At 38.6% G+C, this 21,414-nt stretch overlaps 1 protein-coding gene across 1 annotated transcript; it reads right to left on the reverse strand.

The window, feature by feature from the left end:
• Positions 1–537: 537 nt before the first annotated feature.
• LOC123938628 (T-cell-specific guanine nucleotide triphosphate-binding protein 2-like) lies at positions 538–16,013 on the reverse strand. Its single transcript, XM_046000182.1, has 2 exons — positions 15,786–16,013; positions 538–3,720 (listed from the first exon to the last, which is right to left on the reverse strand). The coding sequence occupies exon 2, from the start codon at positions 3,698–3,700 to the stop codon at positions 2,375–2,377; it is 1,326 nt and encodes a 441-aa protein (XP_045856138.1). The 5' UTR covers positions 3,701–3,720; positions 15,786–16,013; the 3' UTR covers positions 538–2,374.
• Between the last annotated feature and the right edge of the window lie 5,401 nt (positions 16,014–21,414).

The raw sequence follows: 21,414 nt of genomic DNA on the forward strand, positions 1-21,414 counted from the left end.
GGGAGGAGGGGAGGACAGTGGGTGAAAAAGTTGATGGGGATTAAAGAGTACTTATTTATTCACTTATTGTTCACTTATTATTCAGTTATTGTGGTGAGCATAGAGAAATCACCATTGTATACCAAAACAAATATAACACTGTATGTTAATTACAGTGGAGTTTTAAAAATAGTAAATAAATAAATAAATAAAATCTTAAAATAAATTGTTTTAAGGAAGGGAAAAATGAAGGCGGGAGAATCAGAAGGGGAGACAAACATGAGAGACGGTGGATTCTGAGACACAAACTGAGGGTTTTAGAGGGTAGGGGGGTAGGGGGATGTGTTGGCCTGGTGATGGGTATTAAGGAGGGCACATATTCATGGAGCACTGGATGTTATACGTAAACAATGAATCTTGGAACACTACATCAAAAACTAATGATGTGCTGTATGGTGACTAACATAACATAATAAATGGAGGAGGAGGAGGAGGGGGAGAAGAAGCGGGGGAGGGGGAGAAGAAGAAGAGATAAATTGTTTTCTTATACCAAGAAAGTTTAGATTTGCTTTGTATTTTATTAAATGTTAGATCATCTTGTTTAATTACACAGTTACCAAGCTTTGAAAACACTTGCATACATTTCCAATGTAAAATAAGTTGCATTAAGGAAAATCTAGCCTTTACACTGCCTCTCTGCCCATCACTTCCCCAATGCACAATTGAATTTTATTACTGAAGTTGTTTCATATTTAATTGAAGAATATGTGCAAATATAGAATTCATATTTTACACTGTCTTAGATCATCACTAACATACTATACATATAATTCTCCATCTTAATTTTTGCATTGAACAATATATCTCGGAGATGAGAACACAGCAATGTAGAGGATATTACTTACTCCTTTGTATAGTTGTCAAATCATCTATTTTGTAGCTATAATGTTTCCTATTGAAGAACATTTAAATTTTGCGTTTTACCATTTCAAATAGTGCTGTAACTAATAAATTTTAACATATGTCTTTTTGTAATTTTTCCAGATTTATTATTCCTTTCCCCCTCATCTTTATTTAGGTAAATTGTCAAACAAAAGCATATATAATTTAAGTGTACAATGTGATGATTTGATATATATGTACATGTAGTGAAATGATTACCAGAATCAAGGTAATTAATATAATTAATACATCCATCTCCTCACAGATATACTGTGTGTGTATGTAAAAATGCTTAGGATCTATTTTCTTAGCAAATTATAAGTATTATTATTATTGTTGTAGAATAAAAAAGACTTACAAACCATAGTCACCATGCTATACATTCAACTTATAACTAGAGTATCAAAACAGTATACATTTCTCCCCTACTTTCCATCCCCTGTTAACCACCAGTCTACTCTCAGTTTTTATGGCCCAGATTCTTCAAAGCCGGGTCACTGGGGCAAAGTGTAAAGGCGTGTTTTCCTAGGGATGGCCTAATCTGTACACACTGTGTACGAGCGAACATTGTATGACAGACTCTATTCTTCTAGTATCATCCACACAATGTCAAACTTGCAATCCGCCCAATCTTATAGCAGATAAATGATATCCTATTGTAGGTGCCATTTATAATTTGTAGTTCCCTCCTTAGATGAGAGATTGGATATGTTTAAGGACCTTTTGTATTTTCTTTTTAAATTTCCACTTAGATTCATGACAATCCTCTTGTCTCTTATTCCCTAACCTCCTTTCCCAGGCACAAAATATACTGCCAGGCACCAAGAGCTGTCTAGACTTACAGTTTGCAAACCCTTGGAATATTTTTCCATCTTACACATTTCTTCCTCTCACAGTGTACCTTGGATAGATTCTTTCCTTATCTAATGTTTCTCTTTCATTTCCTGTGACACATGTTCAGTTCACTATATTTAATATTTATTAAATATAATGATAATCCTAGAAAGGCAAGTAGGATATCAGTCAACATTAACCGATCAGAATTTCTGCATTCACAACAGGATAACAGGAATGCCAAAAATAGACTATGTATGCAATCATTTAAAAAATAATTTCTGAAGATCTGTGTGACTAGCCTTTTCTCACTACTATGTCAGTAGAAAGACCAGTGCTGGATATGTAGTAACCATCACACAAAGAGATATTCTCTCTGCTAAGCAGAAAATTCCAGACTCCTGTCCTTCATTTTCCCAGGAAAGATCATATGAAAAGAATCTTTCGAGCTGATTGTTCTCATTGTCAAATAACGGTCATTAAGTTCATGGTTTGTTCAAGAGTGAATTATGGAAATGTCTGTGAAACACCTTGAGGGGAGTGGGCCAGGACTGACTGCTTCAGGGAAGTCCTAAGTCATCCTTCCAGGCCCCCGTGCCATGCCAATACTGAGAATAATTCAGGATCTGGCTGCCTCATTTTCCATATTTTCATTCCTGACATCCTGAGGTAGATAGGATTGCCCAGATTCAACAGGGTCCTTAAAAATAACTTGTTTATTAAGAAGAACTTTCGCATCATTCACCACAGTCTCCAGGAAATAATTTTGCAAGAAGAATATCTTCCTAAAGTAAACACCACTGGCAATGGGTCCTCCAGTAAGAGCACAGAATTTTTCCACATATCTCAACAGTTTTTCTCCTAATGACTCATCACCCTTCTCAACTGATAGCAAATGGGGAGAGTTGAGGTTTGCCTTGAGTTTCTCCACTGACACATGCAAGTCCTTGGCTATAGTTTCCAGGGATGCATCATCCAGGCCAAAGTAAGACCTGTAGAGGGTTAAAGTCTCCTCCAGCTTCTCCATGTCATTATCACTGATAAAACCCATGAAAGGGATGGTGGCTGATGCTCCAGCCTTCAGGGCTTCCAGCCAGACCCTCTGTTTCAGGGAATCCCTCTTCCGGTCAATGGCGGCCTCAGTAACATTTGGCAGGTACTGCATGAAGATGTGGCGCTTGTGGGCTGGGAGCTCCCTCAGAAAGGTGGTCTCCAGGTGTGGGAAATCATAATCAGACAAATCAAAGCTGGAGATTAAGAAGACCTGAGTGTCACCCATATTAACATTCTTCAACTGAGTCACACAGTCACTGCGGATCCTTTGCAGGATTTCATCCCTATTGAATGTGCTGGGTTTACTTATTTTTGCACTGTGTAAATCACTGTCCACTTTAGTTCGAACAAAGTAGAAATTCTTCTTCATTTTTCTAATTGCTTCAGCCAGATGAGCATCACTAATTTTGAAGCGTGTAGAAGAGATGATAATAAAGAAGTCATACTCACCAAATTTCATCTTCTTCAGATACTTCTGTGGCTGAAAGGTAGTGGTCATAATACCAGGCAGATCCCAAAATGTCACATTGGGAAGTTTCGGGTGTTTGTATGCTATTCTCTCCAAGGTTGTCTCCACTGCCCCGGTGGGGGCAGCCCCTTCTTCATTGTGCCTCACCCCCCGCAGGGCATTTATGAAACTGGACTTCCCTGTTCCAGGCTCCCCGGTCACTGCAATGTTTAGAGGGGCATTGTCAATGTCTCTCAATGCATCACTAATTACAGAAGCCACTCTGGGAATGTCCCCTGCCTTCAGGTGTGTTTCAATCAATGCGATGGTTTCCTGACAGAGGATTTTGCTTTCTGGCTTGAAGTTCTTAAAAAACTTGTCAAAGCTGGAGGCCAAATCACTACGCTTTGTAGAAGAGGATGTGGAAGAGAAGGACTGACCCATGGCTGGAGCAGTAGAAGGCACTATGGGGAGGAGAAAAAAGGGAAGGAAAAAATTAGTACAGCAAGGAATGGCGTGAGCTGTGCTGTTAGGGACGAGTATAATGTCAGTCCTGGCCACAACATTGCATCCAGGAGCATTTCTCTTTCTGTCCAGTCATTGCTTTTGTTCAGGCTCTTCCCTTATCTTGGAAAGCCCTTCTTCTATAAGACATTCTTCATTCTTCCAGACTAATTTTACAGCCTGATTCTTTAATCCAAACTTTTCTAGAAGCCCACATCATTCTTATTTATCTTGCTTTAGTTTTCTTTGTTTGGAATGTTATGAAAATATTACTTTTTCATTGCAGCAAATCCAAGACAGCACCAGCAGTATCTCAACACCCCTTCCCACTGTGATGTAAGACCCTCCAGAAAACCCACTTCTGATAACCTCCAACATCACCATGTCACAGAACTTGGTTCTCACATGAGGCACCTAAGTAAGGATGAGTGGCTCCTTTCTTTCTCAGAAAAGATACTGTATATCTTCATTAGGAGAAACTTTCAATGATTGCAAATGTGTTTTCTTTTATCTAGAAAGTATGCTGGCTCATGCAAGTTTTGAAAGGACTCTCTGTATTTCATGGAAAAGCAACAGCAGGTGGCATGGATTCCCATGTTATAAAAAGTATGTTGGACTATCCACTTGCTATGACCCACCCCAACTGTCCCAGACCCCACCCATCACCTCCTTCATACCTGTGTATAAAAGTGGACAGAAATCATGGAGGGAAGATAATCCTCCTGGAGGCCTGACTGATGTATAGAGTGTCAATGATGTAAAAGATCATTTGAACGAAGACTGAAGCAGGAGCTTCTGTCACTTTCTCTGATATCAATGAAACTGAGCTTGTTCTGGAATCCCTGAACCTATCTGATCACCGGAAGCTTATATCTTGAGAGGGGGCACCAGAAGAATCATATATCCAGCACTAAAGGTAATGTGAAAGATTTGTATACTGTCCCCTACAGAGATTGAGAGCAGAGTTTTTACACCAGGAAGCAAGTCACTTCAAGTCACCACTGACGTCTGGGCAGCATGCAGGCTGGAGAGGTGAGCTTTGGCTAAAATGAGGGATCAGACATCCTCCGGGGGCTTCCAGCTAGCCATTGCTGCAGCCCAGGAGATGATGGCAAAAGATATGTTTGGAAGAAATTATTCAGACCAACTGTACTTTGTCTGGACTTGCATACATATGAATGCAGCATGCAGACATTCTCCTTAGAAGAGAAAACTGGGGGGAGGGTGTCTAGCTTGTCAAGGGTGAAAGAGGCAACTATTAAACAACCAGGAATCATGGTGCCGGCACTTCCGACCACCCAGCAGGAATATTCTTCACATACAGAAGAAAGGAAATCCTGAGCATCTGGCATGCGCAGGGACAACCTCTTGCTGTGTGGAGAGAAAATCATGCCACCAGCCCTCTGGGGATCAAAGCTCTCACAAAGCAGATTGAAGGAGGCTGAGTGTGGAAGTGGCATATACAAGCTTGGCCTCAAGGACGAGCCAACAAGGGGAGACTACAACTCCCTCTGGTATAGTCTCCTGCCTGTGCATTCTCAGAGGATGGGGGAGGAAAAACAAAAAGACTCCTTGAAACAACTTGTTTCATGAGCCAGCCTCCTTTCTAGATAGAAGAATGCATTGGAGGGTGAGGAACTATGCCCGAGACAGGTCCTAAGGAATGGAACAAATAAAGGGAAATAAAGGGAACCAAATGACAGAGTTAGAGAGTAAGCAGACGTGGAAAGCGAAATTCTGTGTGCTGAGCAAATTTCAACTCCACAAAAGCCATGCCCTATTCTTCTATAGGTTCTATACCTCACCTGATGTTATATGTGAAGCTCTGTTATTTATTATTTTCTGCTGCAACAGCAGTGCCGGGGGAGCAGGGGCAGAGTACCTTATGATATCGCTGGGAGCTTGTACTCACCTTCTGGCAGTGTGTTCTCTGTAGTTAGAATAGAAATGGCAGGGAATGTAAGATATCCATGCCAGTAAACCTTAGATGTGCATCTCTATATACATCCCTCATCTCATCCTCTTAACAATCCTATAAAGACGTATAATAATTTCCAACTTCAAATCAAAAATCAAATAAATGCTGAGGTTAAGAGACAGGCAATGAGGATCTTACTGTTAGCAATGTTCAGACCTAGAATTCAAGGTGAGGGCTCTTCTCCAAGGACAGAGCTCTGTCTCAGGAAGCAAAGGCAGAGCACACAATGAGATGGTGAGAGATAAAACTAGGACTGAAAATGAAGTCATTGTGAGACACACAGGATTTATAGTTCTATGGAGAGATGTGTTAAAAAGAAAGCCACAGAGTCATAATGGGTCCATTTAAGTTAAACCCCAAAGTCAGTAAACCAAGACAAATGTGTTCCAGTGAAAGACATCCCTGCATGAAAGGTGCTCACCAGGTGAAGAAGGGCAGAATCCTAGGTGGGACAGTGTGGTCTCAGGATCCCCTGAACCATAGAAAGAATGGGGGTGCCTGAGCCAGTAGAGTTCCCATACATTGGAGCAGAGAAACTCGTCGTGGGCAAGCTCTGGAGGAGGCTCTGAGCTGTTTGCCATAAATCACAAGCTGTGTCCTGATGGGGTGACTGCTCTCTGCGTGGAGACCCTGCAAATGACAGGAACATGGGGACCCTCTGCCTTCTCCTGGGAGGGGCAGAGCAGATGTGTGGGGGACCAGGCAACAACTCTCTGTGTGGGAGCCTTTTAAAGGACGCTAATGACAATGATCTGCCTTCCCTGGGAGGATCAGTGTGGGCACACACTGCAGGAGTCTGCAGAGTTTGGCACACACAAAGTGAAGACTGCTTATCCCTGAGAGAGGTGACCACCATCTTTCAGCTCTGGGGCTGGAGATCTGGCATGGCCATTTTTACTTTGATCCTCTAAAGGGGAATGAACAGCATTCAGGGAACAAACGCCACTCAGAGCAACTAAAACAGCTTACACTGAGTCTAGTCCACTTACAAGGGGAGGTGAATTACTCCCAGGCAAAGACACCTAAGAATCAGGACAGCAGCCCCCACCCCCAGAAAGCCAACTGGAAGAACAGGTAAACAGCAAGTTTGCAGCCCACATGGGTTTGTAAAACTCCAGCTCTAGGGGAAAATAGTATATACAACTCGGTTTTTTGTTTTGGAGTTTTTTTTTTTTTCCTCATGATTCATTTACCTTTTAGTTTAAAATTTTCTATTTTTTTCTTTTCTCCCCTTTCAACTAGTTTCTTATTTTATCAACGCCTTGTTTTTTGTTGTTTATTGTTGTTGTTGTTTGACACAGAGAGATCACAAGTAGGCAGAGAGGTAGGCAGAGAGTGAGAAGGAGAAGCAGGCTCCCCACAGAGTGGAGAGCCTGATGCTGGGCTCCATCCCAGGACCCTGAGATCACGACCTGAGCCGAAGGCAGAGGCTTAACCCACTGAGCCACCCAGGAGCCCCTCAACTCTTTGTTTTTAGTCTTTTTTAACTTTCATTTTTTACATTTTCACACACACACACACACACACACACACACACACTCTCTCTCTCTCTCTATATATATATATATACACACACACTTCATTTTGGCTTCCTTTCTCTATTCAATTTTATTTTGTGTCTGTGTGTGTGTGTGTATTTCTCTGTTCAATTGTTTGTTTGTGTGTGTGTGTATTTTGTTGTTGTTGTTGTTTGGTTTTGCTTTCCTTACAATTTGGGGATTTAGTGTCTTCTAACAGACCACAATACACACAGGACCAAGTGGCTCACCCGATTCTGTCCACTCTATAACATTATATACCATCTTCCACCATCTTTTTTTTTTCTTTTTCTTTCTCATTTTTTTCTAGTTTCTGACCTCCTCAGACTTGTCTAGTGTGTATTTTGCTTGGCTGAATGTTCATATTTTCCATAGTGCTCACTCATTCATCCATTCTTCTCTGTGCAAAATGACTAGAAGGAGGGGTTCACAACAAAAGAAAGAACCAGAGGCAATACTCTCTGCCACAGATTGAATTGATATGGATATAAGTAAAATGTTCGGGATGGAATTCAGCATAACAGCTATAAAGTTACTCGCTGGGCTGAGTACCATCTTCATGCAAAAATGAGATTTAGTCAGTTCAAAAATAAAAATGACCTAACTAAGATGCAGTCTGAACTGGATACTCTAAAAGGTAGGGTAAATGAGGCAGAAGAGTCAGTGACAGAAGACAAGTTGATGGAAAGAAGGAAACTGAGGAAAAGAGAGATAAACAACTAATGGACCATGAGGGAAGGCATTGAGAAATCAGTGATATCATAAAGCAAAACAATACTAGTAATACTGGGGTCTCTGAAGAAGAGAGAGAGGACCAGAAAATATATTTGAGCAAATCGAAGCTGAGAAATTCTCTAATCTGGGGAAGGAAAGAAGCATTCAAGTCCAATAGCTAAAGAGAATGCCTCTCAAAATAAATAAAAATAGATCAACCCCAATCAGGTTGTTGATTTTCCCAATCAGAAAATCAACCCCAACATATAATAATAAAGCTTGCATATTTTGAGGTAAAGAGAAAAAATCCTGAAAGCAGCTTGAGACAAGAGGTTCTTAAGCTACACTGGTAGAAACATTAGGCTGCCATCAGACTTATCCACAGAGCCCTGGCAGGCCAGAAAGGACTGGCATGATATATTCAGAGTAATAAGTGAGAAAAACACACAACCAGGAATATTTTATCCAGCAAGGCTTCATTCAGAATGAAAGGAGAGAGAAAGAGCTTTCAGGACAAACAGAAACTGAAAGAATTTGTGATCACTAATCCAGCCCTGGAAGAAATATTAAAGAGGATCCTGTAAGTGAAGAGAGAGAATATTCTTGGGAGTAACATAGACCAGAAGAAACAGAGACAATCTACAGAAACATGAACTCTAAAGATAATACAATGGTATTAAATTCATATCTTTCAATAATTACTCTGAATCTAAATGAGCTAAATGCTCCAATCAAAAGACACAGGTGATCAGATTGGATGAAAAAGTGAGACCTTTCCATATGCTGTCTACTAGAGACTCATTTTGGACACAAAGTCACCTCCAGATTGAAACTAGGGGGGGCAGACAACAATTTATCACGCTAATGGACCTCAAAAGATAGCTAGGGTAGCAATCCTCATATCAGATAAATTAGATTTTAAACCAAAGACTGTAGTAAGGGGTGAAAAGGGATACCTATATAATAGAACAAGAAGATCTAACAATTATAAATGTTTACATCACTAACTTGGGACCAGTCAAATATATCAACCAATTAATAATCAAATTAAAGAAACATATTGATAATAATATAAAAATAGTAGGGGACTTTAACACCCCACTCACAGTGGTGTACAGATCATCTAAGCAGAAGATCAACAAGAAAACAAGGGCTTTGACTGACAGACTAGACCAGATACACTTCACAGATATACACAGAGCATGCTATCCTAAAGAAACAGAATACACATTCTTTTCTAGTGTGGAACATTCTCCAGAATAGATCACACACACTGGGTCACAAATCAAGTCTCAACAAAAGGATAAGATTGGGATTATTCCTTTCATGCTTTCAGACCACAATGCTTTGAAACTTGAACTCCACCGGAAAAGGAAATTTGGAAGGAACTCAAACACTTGGAGGATAAGGGAACCCTACTAAAGAATGAATGGGTCAAACAGGAAATTAAAGGAGAATTTAAAAAAATTATGGAAACGAATGAAAACGAAAACACAGCTGTTCAAAATCTTTTGGCTATGGCAAAGGAGGTCCTAAGGGGGGTGAATATAGCAATGCAAGCCTTTCTCAAAAAATTAGAAAAGTCAGATACACAAGCTAAACTTACACCTCAAGGAGCAAATACTGCCTAAACCAAGCAGGAGAAGAGAAACAATAAAGATTAAAGCAGAAATCAGTGAACTAGAAACTAGAAGAACAGTAAAACAAATTAACAAAACTAGAAACTGCTTCTTTGAAAGAATTAATAAGATTATAAATTCCTCAGCAAACTTATCAAAAAGAAAAGAGAAAGGACCCAAATTAATAAAATCATGAATGAAAGAAGACAGATCATGACCAACAGCAAGGAAATACAATAATTTTAAGAGCAAATTATGAGCAACTATATACCAACAAGTTAGGCAATCTGGAAGAAATGGATGCATTCCTGGCAACTTATAAACTACCCAAACTGAAAACAGGAAGAAATAGAAAACATGAACAGACCCATAACTGGCAAGGAAATTGAAGCAGGAATAGAACTCCCCCAAAACACTGGAGTCCAGGGCCAGATGACTTCCCAGGGGAATTCTATCAAACATTTAAAGAGGAACTAATACCTATTCTTCTGAAGTTATTTCAAAAATAGAAATCGAAGGAAAACATTCTATGAGGCTAGCATTACCTTCATCCCAAAACCAGACAAAGAACCCACCAAAAAGGAGAATTACAGAAAAATATCCATTAAGAACATGGATGCCAAAATTCTCGCTAAGAAATTAGCCAAAGGATTCAGCAGTCATTAGAAGGATTATTCACCAGAATCAAGTGGGTTTTATTTCTGGGCTGTAAGGGTGGTCCAATGTTCACAAAACAATCAAGATGATACATCACATTAATTTAAAAAAGTCAAGAAACACATGATACTCTCAATTGATGAAGAAAAAGCATTTGACAAAGTACATATCCTTTCTTGATGAAAACTCTTCACAGAGTAGGAATAGAGGAAACATGCCTTACTATCATAAAAGCCATCTACAAAAAGCCCACAGAGAATATAATTCTCATTAAAGAAAAACTGAGAGCTTTTCCCTTAAGATAAGGATTATGACAGGAATATCACCATCATCACTATTGTTCAACATAGTGCTAGAAGTACTAGCCTCAGTAGTCAGACAACAAAAAGATATAAAGAGCATCCAAATTAGTAAAGAAGTTAAACTCTCACTTTTTGCAGATCACTTGCTACTTTAGGTCGAAAACCCAAAAGACTCCACCCCAAAATTGCTAGAACTCGTACAGTAATTCAGGAAAGTGGCCGGATATAAAATCAATGCACAGAAATCAGTTGCATTTCTATACACTACCAATGTGACTGAAGAAAAAGAAATTAAGAAATTGATCCCATTTACAATTGTACTCAAAACCATAAGATACCTAGGAAGAAACCTAAGCAAAGAGGTGAAGGATCTGTACTCTAGAAACTGTAGAACACTTGTAAAAGAAATTGAGGAAGACACAAAGAGATGAAAAAACATTCCAAGTTCATGGATTGGAAGAATAAACATTGCAAAAATGTCAATGCTGTCCAGAGCAATCTACACATTCAATGCAATCCCTATCAAAAAACCATCAACATTTTTCACAGAGCTGGAATAAATAATTCTAAAATTTGTGTGGAGCCAGAAAAGACCCTGAGTACCTGAAAGAGTGTTGAAAAAGAAAACTAAGGCTGGTGGTATCACAATGCCAGACTTCTACTTTAAGACAGTATAGTACTAGCTCAAGAACAGACACATGCACTGATGGAAAAGAATAGAGAGCCCAGAAATGGACCTTCAACTCTATGGTCAACTAACCTCCAACAAAGCAGAAAAGAATATCCAATGGAAAAAGGACAGGCTCTTCAGTAAATGGTGCTGGGAAAATTGGAGAGCCACATGCAAAAGAATGAGATTGGACCATTCTCTTACATAATACACAAAGATAAACTCAAAATGGATGAAAGACCTCAATGTGAGACAAGAATCCATCACAATCCTAGAGGAGAACACAGGTAGCAACCTCTTTCACTTTGGCTACAGCACTTTCTTGTTAGACACCTCTCCAAAGGCAAGGGAAACAGTGAAAATAAACCACTGGAACTTCATCAAGATAAAAAGCTTCTGTTTGTTCAGCAAAAGAAACGTCAATGTAGCTAAAAGGCAACTTACAGAATGGGAGAAGATATTCGCAAGTGACATATCAGATAAAGAAATAGTATCCAAGATCTATAAAGAACTTCTCAAACTCAACACCCAAAAAACAAATAATCAGGGGCACTTGGGTAGCTCAGTGTGTTAAGCCTCTGCCTTTGGCTCAGGTCATGATCCCAGGGTCCTGGGATGGAGCCCCGCATCGGGCTCTCTGCTCAGCTGGGAGCCTGCTTCCTCCCTTCTCTCTCTCTGTCTGTCTCTCTGCGTACTTGTGATCTGTCTGTCAAATAAATAAACAAAATCTTTAAAACAAAACAAAAAAAAAATAATCCACTCAGGAAATGGGCAGAAGACATGAACAGACATTTCGAAAAAAGATATACAAATGGTCAACAGTTACATGAAAAAGTGCTCAAGATCACTTGACATCAGGAAAATACAAATCAAAACCACAATGAGTACACCAGTCAAAATGGCTAAATTAACAAGACAGGAAACAACAAAGAAACAGACTAACTATAGAGAACAATGCCCATACTCTGTCCATACTCTCTGATGGCTACCAGAGAGTATATAGTAAGGGGAATGGTAGAATAGGTGATGGAGATTAAGGAGTGTACTTGTGATGTGCACCCAGCATTGTATGTAAATGTTATTGAACACCTGAAGCTAATATAACACTGTACATTAACTATCCTGGAATTAAACTAAAAATATATATAAAATTAATAAAATAAAAATAGCTCAGGAGAATAATTGACATTGATGTCTCATGATGTCTGAGTACTCATTTTATGGGTAACCTAAAACTTCTTGTTAAGAATCACTATATTGAGGGGTGCCTGGGTGGCTCGGTGGTTTAAGCCGCTGCCTTCGGCTCAGGTCATGGTCTCGGGGTCCTGGGATCAAGTCCCACATCGGGCTCTCTGCTCAGCGGAGGGCCTGCTTCCCTTCCTCTCTCTCTGCCTGCCTCTCTTGTGATTTCTCTCTGTCAAATTAATAAATCTTTAAAAAAAAAAAAAAGAATCACTATATTGAATAGGTGTTTACATATATTTTTCATCATTTTATGTAAAATTTTAAATAGTTTCATATATTTTTGAGTAACTAAAATCTTATAGTTTTGCTGAATTAGATTAAGCAATGATTTAAGTTAAATTCATTAAGTATCTATTGCATCATTTCCAGGTAATTACTAAACATTGGTTTCTCCAATTTTGGCTTCTTTATTACAGGAAGACTAAAGAAAAATGTTGGTCTATCACATGAAAAAATGTTCATCACCATTAGCCATCAGGGAAATTCAAATCATAACCACATTGAGATAACACCTTACACCAGTTAGAATGGTCAAAATTAAAAGGACAAGAAACAACAAGCATTGGACAGGATGTGGAGAAAGGGAGCCCTCTTACACTGTTGGTGAAAATGCAAGTTGGTACAGCCACTTTGGAAACAGTGTGGAGATTCCTTAAGAAATTAAAAATAGAGCTACCCTATGACCCTGCAATTGCACAACTGCAATTTTTATCCCAAAAATACAGGCGTAGTGAAAAGAAGGGCCATCAGTACCCCAATGTTCATAGCATCAATGGCCACAATAGCCAAATTGTGGAAAGAGCCAAGATGCCCTTCAACAGATGAATGGGTAAAGAAGATATGGTCCATATATACAATGGAATACTGTGCCTCCATCAGAAAGGATGAATACCCAACTTTTGTATCTCATAAACTCTCTGCTGATACCTTGTTGTCTCACGCTAGTATGACTAAGTACAGCAAAATATTTAATGTTTTGCTATTAAGCCTATCATCAACGAGTTAAGGATGTCTTCCCAGATACCAGTTCAAAGGATCCTGCTAGTCATAGTCTAGAGTCTGGTGATTGGGTAGTCTGTAATTGTCATCAGAAGAATAATACATTTTGAACCCCATTGAAAGGAATCTTACCAAGTGCTCCCAAGTACTGACATTATTACAAAACTAGAAGGTGTTGAGTCTTGGGTATACATTGGGTATACATTTCACAGCTAAAGAAGGCTTTACTTGACATCTGGTCTTGCACAGATACTAGAGACAACAAAATCAATTGAATAGGAAGATAAGTAGCTGACATCGAAGTACATTGCCTTCATCCAAGACAATAGATCGTCTTCATACTTTAACTAAATGTGAAACCCTTTGTCCTCCTTTTCCTTTATTCTGGCATAATATTGGAAAAATAAGGACCTCAGGTGTATGTTTGAGCTCATGCTCAGAAGTGGGAGTAAACTCCAGAATGTAAAACAACCTTTTATTTCAGGCTAAGAGAAAAATCTAATCATGTCCCTAAATTTTCTCAAGCGAAATATGACATCACACTGGTTGGCTCCCTTGGATTTACATCACTGAGTTAAAAAAGACTAACCAGGACACATTCATGACCCAAGACTTGCTTCCTTTGACAGGGCAATGATTCCCTGGTTAACAGCTAAATTTACAGGACAATTTGATCAGGGACCTGTCCGTAACTCCTAAATATAATGCAGAATCCATTGTTAAGAGCATAGCTACCCAACAAAGATCCTTAGGCTCTCTAGCCAAAGGTTTTCTTGACAATAAGACAGACTCTGATTATATTTTAGCTGAGCAAGAGCTGTCTATACTGTGACCAAAACCACCAGCTGCATCTGGATTAACACTTTGGGGAAATTGAAACACAACTACATATGAGCACTGAACAAGCCACTTAGCTTAAAAAGATGATTCCTCAGTGGGGTCTCTTTTTGACTTATTCAGTTTTGAGTGTTTGGGTTCTGGGTAACATGGCTTCAAAGTGCACTCCAACCTTTGAAAACTATCTGTTTATAAAAATCCTAATAATAGTTGAGGGAAATTGGAAGGGGAGATGAACCAAGAGAGACTATGGACTCTGAAAAACAACCTGAGGGTTTTGAAGGGGCAGGGGTTGGGAGGTTGGGGGAGCCAGGTGGTGGGTATTATGGAGGGCATGCATTGCATGGAGCACTGGGTGTGGTGCAAAAACAATGAATTCTGTTACGCTGAAAGGAAATAAAAAAAATGCTAATAATATGCCAGGTACCCTGTGTGTTCTTAAAAAAAATTTTAAATGCATGTTCACACATGCTAACCATCAAGCAAGTAATCTCTTTGAGACTGGAGCTTTGGAAAAAAAAATGTAGAGGATGGCTGATATCAAAACTGTGAACCTGAAGTCAGCACTGGTGAATATTGCAAAGATTAAGCAAAAACATCATGACATGTGAATACAATGGAAAGGATCAACCACAGGGTCACAGGGCCATAGAAGTCACTTACATTAAGGCTTGTACTCATTAAACCAAGACCAAATACCTAACCTAACTACAGTTTCACTCCCCTTAGCATGTATAATTTAGCCAGTCAATGTAGGAATTTCCTGATCAACCATGGGAAATTTACTGATAGAACCTTCCTCTTCCCCATAGGAGAGCAGTCCTGACTAAAGTATTGGAATCTTGAGATCCCAGGTTGGCTCAGTTGGTGGAGGATCCTACTCTTATTCTCAGCTCTTGTCTTGATCCCAGGGTTGTGAGTTCAAGTCCCACAAAGAGCTCCATGCTTGGTGTAAAGCGTACTTAAAAAAAAAATGCAACGAATTCTTTGTTCATATTTTTTTTCTTTTTCCCTTCCACTCTTCCTTTAAAAACATTTGTTTTCCTACAGTTCAATTGAATTCATGACCCATTTAATAAAACTAATCATTCTTTCCTATCTATTCAGTTGAATTGTCTTTTAACAGATAATATGCATTGTCTCCTCAGGGGAAGGTATCCTGGCCTGAGATGGGGAGCATCTGATCCAGAAGCTCTTGGGAAAAATCCTTATCAACTAAAACCCCTGACACTCACATGTTCCTTCTGCAGTTCACAGGAATAAAGTTTGTTCTCCAACCGTCCTTTGAAAATGTCCCAAATAGGTAAATGCTCTAACTGGCTTAAGGCATCCACCAGACATCTTGCCCCTCAGCCCTCCATATCCACAGCACCCAAAATGGAGCATCCAGACACTCACCCTTAGATGTACAAATCTGTAATTCTATTTTTAGACCTGTACTCAATCCAAAGTGATTCCTTGCTTACCAGCTCCTGAAGGAAAAGAGACTTCCAGTGTCCCAGCTGAGCTCTGAATGTGTCCCCTTGGCCATGCAGGAAATTCTGAGCCTGGTTGAAGTGCTCCCTGAAGCCCACAGCAGGAGCACTCCTCTGCACAGACTGGCCTTGCACTGCAGAGTTTAAAGAGCTGACTGTCACCCAAACATCTGCACTGCCTGTGAGAAGCTGGTAAGGCTTAAATAATCTCTGGTCTCTGCTCCACCCTCGCAGGAATCTCGCCAAAAGTAAAAAAAGAAGCCATCACATTGCAGAGTTCTGCATTTCCAAGAACATAAAGTAATACCAAAGTTCAGTTCCGAGAAATACAGCCATTGCCGGGAAAAGAAAGTGAAAGCCACCATGGCCCTTGATTCTGTGTGGTTTTGGCATAATGATTAAGTCTTCTAGTGACATCTGAGAGGCCACGCTAACCAGGGTATAGGCTCCAGGCCTGGCAGAATCTGAATTCAGAATAAGAGACCACAGACCTGAATCCTGGAAAAATGACACTCATGGTCCCTGTGTTAACCTTGGACAACCCAAACTCTATGGAGAGTGATGTCTAATATAGAGTAATTCTATTCCTTGTCACTGGTGTCTGGCACAGAGCTTCAGAAACCCTGATTTCCCTAAGTGTTAGAAGTTGGCTTTTTTATGCTAATGAAGTGATTCCAGATAGGATCCTAGATCATTTTATGTCAGTGGCTGGTCAGTAGAAAGACCAAACCTGTGAATAGAGGTTGGGACTCTCAGCCAGTTGGACCTCTGAGGAAGAAAAGGGGGAGTTGGAAATTGAGTTCTATCAAATGGCCAATGATTTGATCAATCATGTCCACATAATGAAACCTTAATCAAAACCCTGGACACCAATACTCAAGTGGGCTTCTTAGTTGACGTTTGCATTGATATTCTGGGAGGATGATATAGGCATGGAAGCTGTGTACTCTCTCCCTGACCTCACCCTATGTGTATTCTTTTAAATAAAACTGTATAGGTAAAGCTTTCCTTATTTCTGTGTATCATTCTAATTATCAAGCCTGAGGGGGTTATAGGACCCCTCTAATCTGTGGACAGTTAGAGGTCCAGGTGACCTAAGGAAACTTCTCAAACGCAGCTGGTATCTGAAGTGAGGGTAGTTTTCTGAGGTCCTGAGCCCTGATATCTGGGAAATCTTTGCTAACTCTGGGTGGTTAATGTTGGAATTAAAAGGCAATATGCCAGTTTGGGGTGGAAACTGAGTAGAGGGTAACCCTGTGTCCTTAGCAACCATATTCTGGTTTTAATTTTTTAAATTTATTTGTTGAAAAGAAATCTGCAATGTAATTTATATTTAAGAGTTATAAGACCTATACATCAATACATTCCTCAACAAACAATGGCCATTCACCAAGTTTCCATACCAGAGGGACTGTGCCATCCTTAAATGTCCCTTTTATGAATGTATGAACAAATATGCAAAATGTGTTTTCTACTTTTCACAAAAATGGCAGCATTCCCTACACAATGTCCTGTACCCTGGGTTCTTCATTTGCTTTCATAATTGTTCTGGATGAGAACACTCAAAGCTCTTCCTGTTAAAAAAACTCTGAGAAACAAACAGAGGGTTTTGGAGGGGGAGGAGAGTGGGAGATGAGTAAGCCTGGTGGTGGGTATTATGGAGGGCATGTATTGCATGGAGTACTGGGTGGGGTGCATAAACAATGAATCCTGGAACACTGAAAAAAAATTAAATTAAAAAATAAAAAAGAAAGATTAAAGAAATGCAAAAAAATAAAAAATAAAGTGATTATTGATAGATAAAATTTATTAATGTCTTCTCAAACATCTATTTTACTGACAAGTAGGTCAAGAAATAAAACCTACATGAACTATAGCTCAATAAAGCTGTCACTTTAGAAATGAAGAAAAAGAAATCAGACCTGCCCAGCCCAGTAAACTCTGGTGATCCCCTGAAAATAGTAACTACTTCTTCCAATTTGGAGTTTACTCCTTCACACACACACCATATTTTGATTAAAGAATAATTAACATAAAATATTATCTTAGTTTTGGATGCACAATATACTGATTCAACAACTCTATACATTACTCAAAGATCTCCATAATAAATGCAGTCACCATATGATATTGTTACAATATCAGTGACTACATTCCTTATGTTCTACTATTCATCCCTGTGACTTAAACGCTATATAACTGGAAGTTTGTGCCTCTTAATCTCCTTTATTTATTTTGCCTTTGCTGCACCCACCTCCGCTCTGGCAACTACCAGTTTGTTCTCTGTATTTAACAGTTAGTTCTGTTATTGTTTGTTTAGATGTCATATATAAGTAAAATTATATAATATTTGTCTTTCTCTTTCTCACTTATCTCAGTATAATACCTTCTAAGCTATCCATGTTGTGGCAAATGGTAAGCTTTCATTATTTTATGGCTGAGTAATATTCCACTGTGTGTGTATGTGTATCTATTCATCTATCAACGCACACTTGGATGTAATTTGACATTGGACCAGATGGATTTAAGTGATACATCCAGAACATTCCATTCTGGAACAGCAGAATGCACATTGTTTTCAAGTGCATGTGGAACATTCTCCAGATTGGACTGCATATTAGACCACAAAACATGTTTCAACAAGTTTCAAAAGATCAAAGTCATACCATGCACCTTTTCAGACCATACTACTATGAAACTAGAAATCAACCACAAGAAACAATCTGGAAAGAGCACAAGTACATGGAGGTTAAATTACATGCTACTACACAGTGAATATATCAACCAAGAAATGGAAGAGGAAAACAAAAAATTCATGGAACCAAGTAAAAATAAATATATAGTATTCCAAATTCTTTGGAATACAGCAAAGGAGTTCTAAGCCTTAAGTTTATACCAATACAGGTCTACCTCAAGATAAGAAAAATCTCAAATAAAAAACCTAACTTTATACCTGGAGGAGCTAGAAAAGGAAAAACAAACAAAACCCAGATATAGTGGAAGGAAGGAAATAATACCAGCTATAGCAGGAGTAAATAAAAGAAACCTATAAAACCAATAGAAGAGATCAATGAAATGAGGAGCAGGTACTTTGAAAACATAAAACAAAATTGATAAACCTGTAGCCAGATTCTTTAAAAGAGAGAAAGAAGGAAAAAGCAAGAGCTCACATAAAATCAGAATTAAAGAGGACAAATACAAAGTGACACAATAGAAATACAAGAATTGTAAGAGAATAAATATGAGACTGACTCATGATAAATTGTAAGAGAATATTATGAAAAACTGTATAGCAAGAAGTTGAATAACATAAAAGAATTGGATAAATATTTTGAAACATGTAACCTTCCAAAACTTGAATCAGGAAGAAATAGACAATCTGAACAGACTGATTACCACCAATGAAATTGAATAAGTAATAAAAATACTGCAACAACAAATGTCAGGACCAGACAACCTCACAAGTGAATTCTAGAAAATATGTAAAGAAGAGTAAATACCTGCTCATCTCAAACAACTCCTAAAAATAGAAAAGAAAGAAAAACTTTCAAATGCATCTATAAAGCCAAAATTACCCTGATACCAACATCAGATAAAGTCACTTAAAAAAAAAAAAAAAGAACTCCAGGACGATGTCTCTAATAAACATAGATGCAAAAACGCTCACAAAATATTAGCAAGCCAAATCTAACAAAGCATTAAAAAAATCACTCACCTGGATCAAGTTGAAGGTATTCCAAATGCAAATTGTGGTTCAATAGATGCAAATCACTCAAAACAAATCAATCAACATGATATATTAAATTAATGAGAAAAAATAAAAAACCATATGATGATTTCAATAGATGCAGAAACAAACACTGACAACATACAACATCTATTTACATCAAAAAGAAGATTTAGAGGGAACAAACCTCAACATCATAAAGTCAAACTTTGTAAAACCTACAGTGAACGTCATACTTGATGGTAAAAATCTCAGAGCAGTTTTCCTAAGCTCAGGAACAAGACAGGGTGTCCACTTGCCTTTATTCAACATAGTACTATAAGTCCTTAGCCACAGCATCAGACAAGAAAAAGGAATAAAAGGTGTACAAATTTATAATGAAGTAAAATGTTCTCTATTTGCAGACGACATGATACTATACAGAGAAAAATCTGAAGATTACCAAAAAATAACTAGAACTGATCGATGAATTCAGTAATGACACAGGATATAAACTCAAGATACAGAAATCCATTGTATTCCCTAAACTAATAATAGAGCAGCAGAAAGATAAATTACAAAAACAGCCCCATTTACAATTGCGCCAAAATTATAAAATACCTAGAAATAAACTTTAAAAAATTAGTGAAAGACTCACGCCCTGAAAACTAAAAAACATTGATGAAAGACAAGATGACACACAAAAAAATGAAAAGATAATTCTTGTTCATAGATTGGAAGAACAATTACTATAAAATATCCATAAAATGCACGACACTATGCAAATTTAAGGCAACCCTATGGAAATACCAAAAGCATTTTTCACAGAACTGGAACAAGTAATACTAATTTTTTTTCTTTTTTTTTTATTGTGTTATGTTAGTCACCATACAAGACAGCATTAGTTTTTGATGTAATCCAAGATTCATTGTTTATATATAATACCCAGTGTTGCATGCACTACATGCCCTCCTTAGTACCCACCACCAGGCTCACCCAAACTAAAATTTTAATGCAACCACAAAAGTCACCAAATAGCCAAAGCAGTCCAAGAAGGAAAAATAAAGGTGGAGGTGTCACAATTCCATATTTGTGGTAGCAGTTAAAACAGCATGGCACTCGAGGAAAAACAGATACCAGATCAATGGAACAGAACTGAAAGTCCAGATAAACCCACAGGTATATGGTTAATTAATGTACAACAAAGGAAGCAAGAATACGCAAAACGAAAAAGCATTTTTTTAAACAAATTATTTTAGGAACACTGGACAGCTACATGCAAAAGAATGAAACTGGACCACTTTTTAGACCATATCCAAAAATAAACGCAAAATGCATCAAAGACTTAAATGTGAGACGTGAAGTCATAAAACTCCTAAAAAATATGTACAGGGGGGTACCTGGGGGGTTCAGTGGGTTAAGCCTTTGCCTTCAGCTCAGGTCATGATCTCAGGGTCCTGGAATCGAGCCCCGCATTAGGCTCTCTGCTCAGCAAGGGGCCTGCTTCCCTCCCCACCCCACCTCTGCCTGCCTCTCTGTCTACTTGTGATCTCTTTCTTTCTGTCAAATAAATAAATAAAATCTCTAAAAAATGTGTACAGTAATTTTTTGGATGTTTCCCTCAGCAACATATTTATGAATATGTCTCTCTAGGCAAGGCAAACAAAAGCAAAAATAAATTGTTGTGACTACAAGAAAATAAAAAGCTTCTGCATGGGGAAGGAAACTATACACAAAGCAGAAGGTAACTCAGTAAATGGGAGAAGATATTTGCAAAGTAATGTATTTGTGGAGCATAAACATGGAGGACATGGGGAGATGGCGAGGAGAAGTGAGTTGGGGGAAATTGGAGGTGGAGACAAACCGTGAGAGACTGTGAACTCTGAGAAACAAACTGAAGGTTTTGGAGGGGAG

The sequence above is a fragment of the Meles meles genome, chromosome 3 (assembly GCF_922984935.1).
Source record: "Meles meles chromosome 3, mMelMel3.1 paternal haplotype, whole genome shotgun sequence".
Taxonomy (NCBI): Eukaryota; Metazoa; Chordata; class Mammalia; order Carnivora; family Mustelidae; genus Meles; species Meles meles.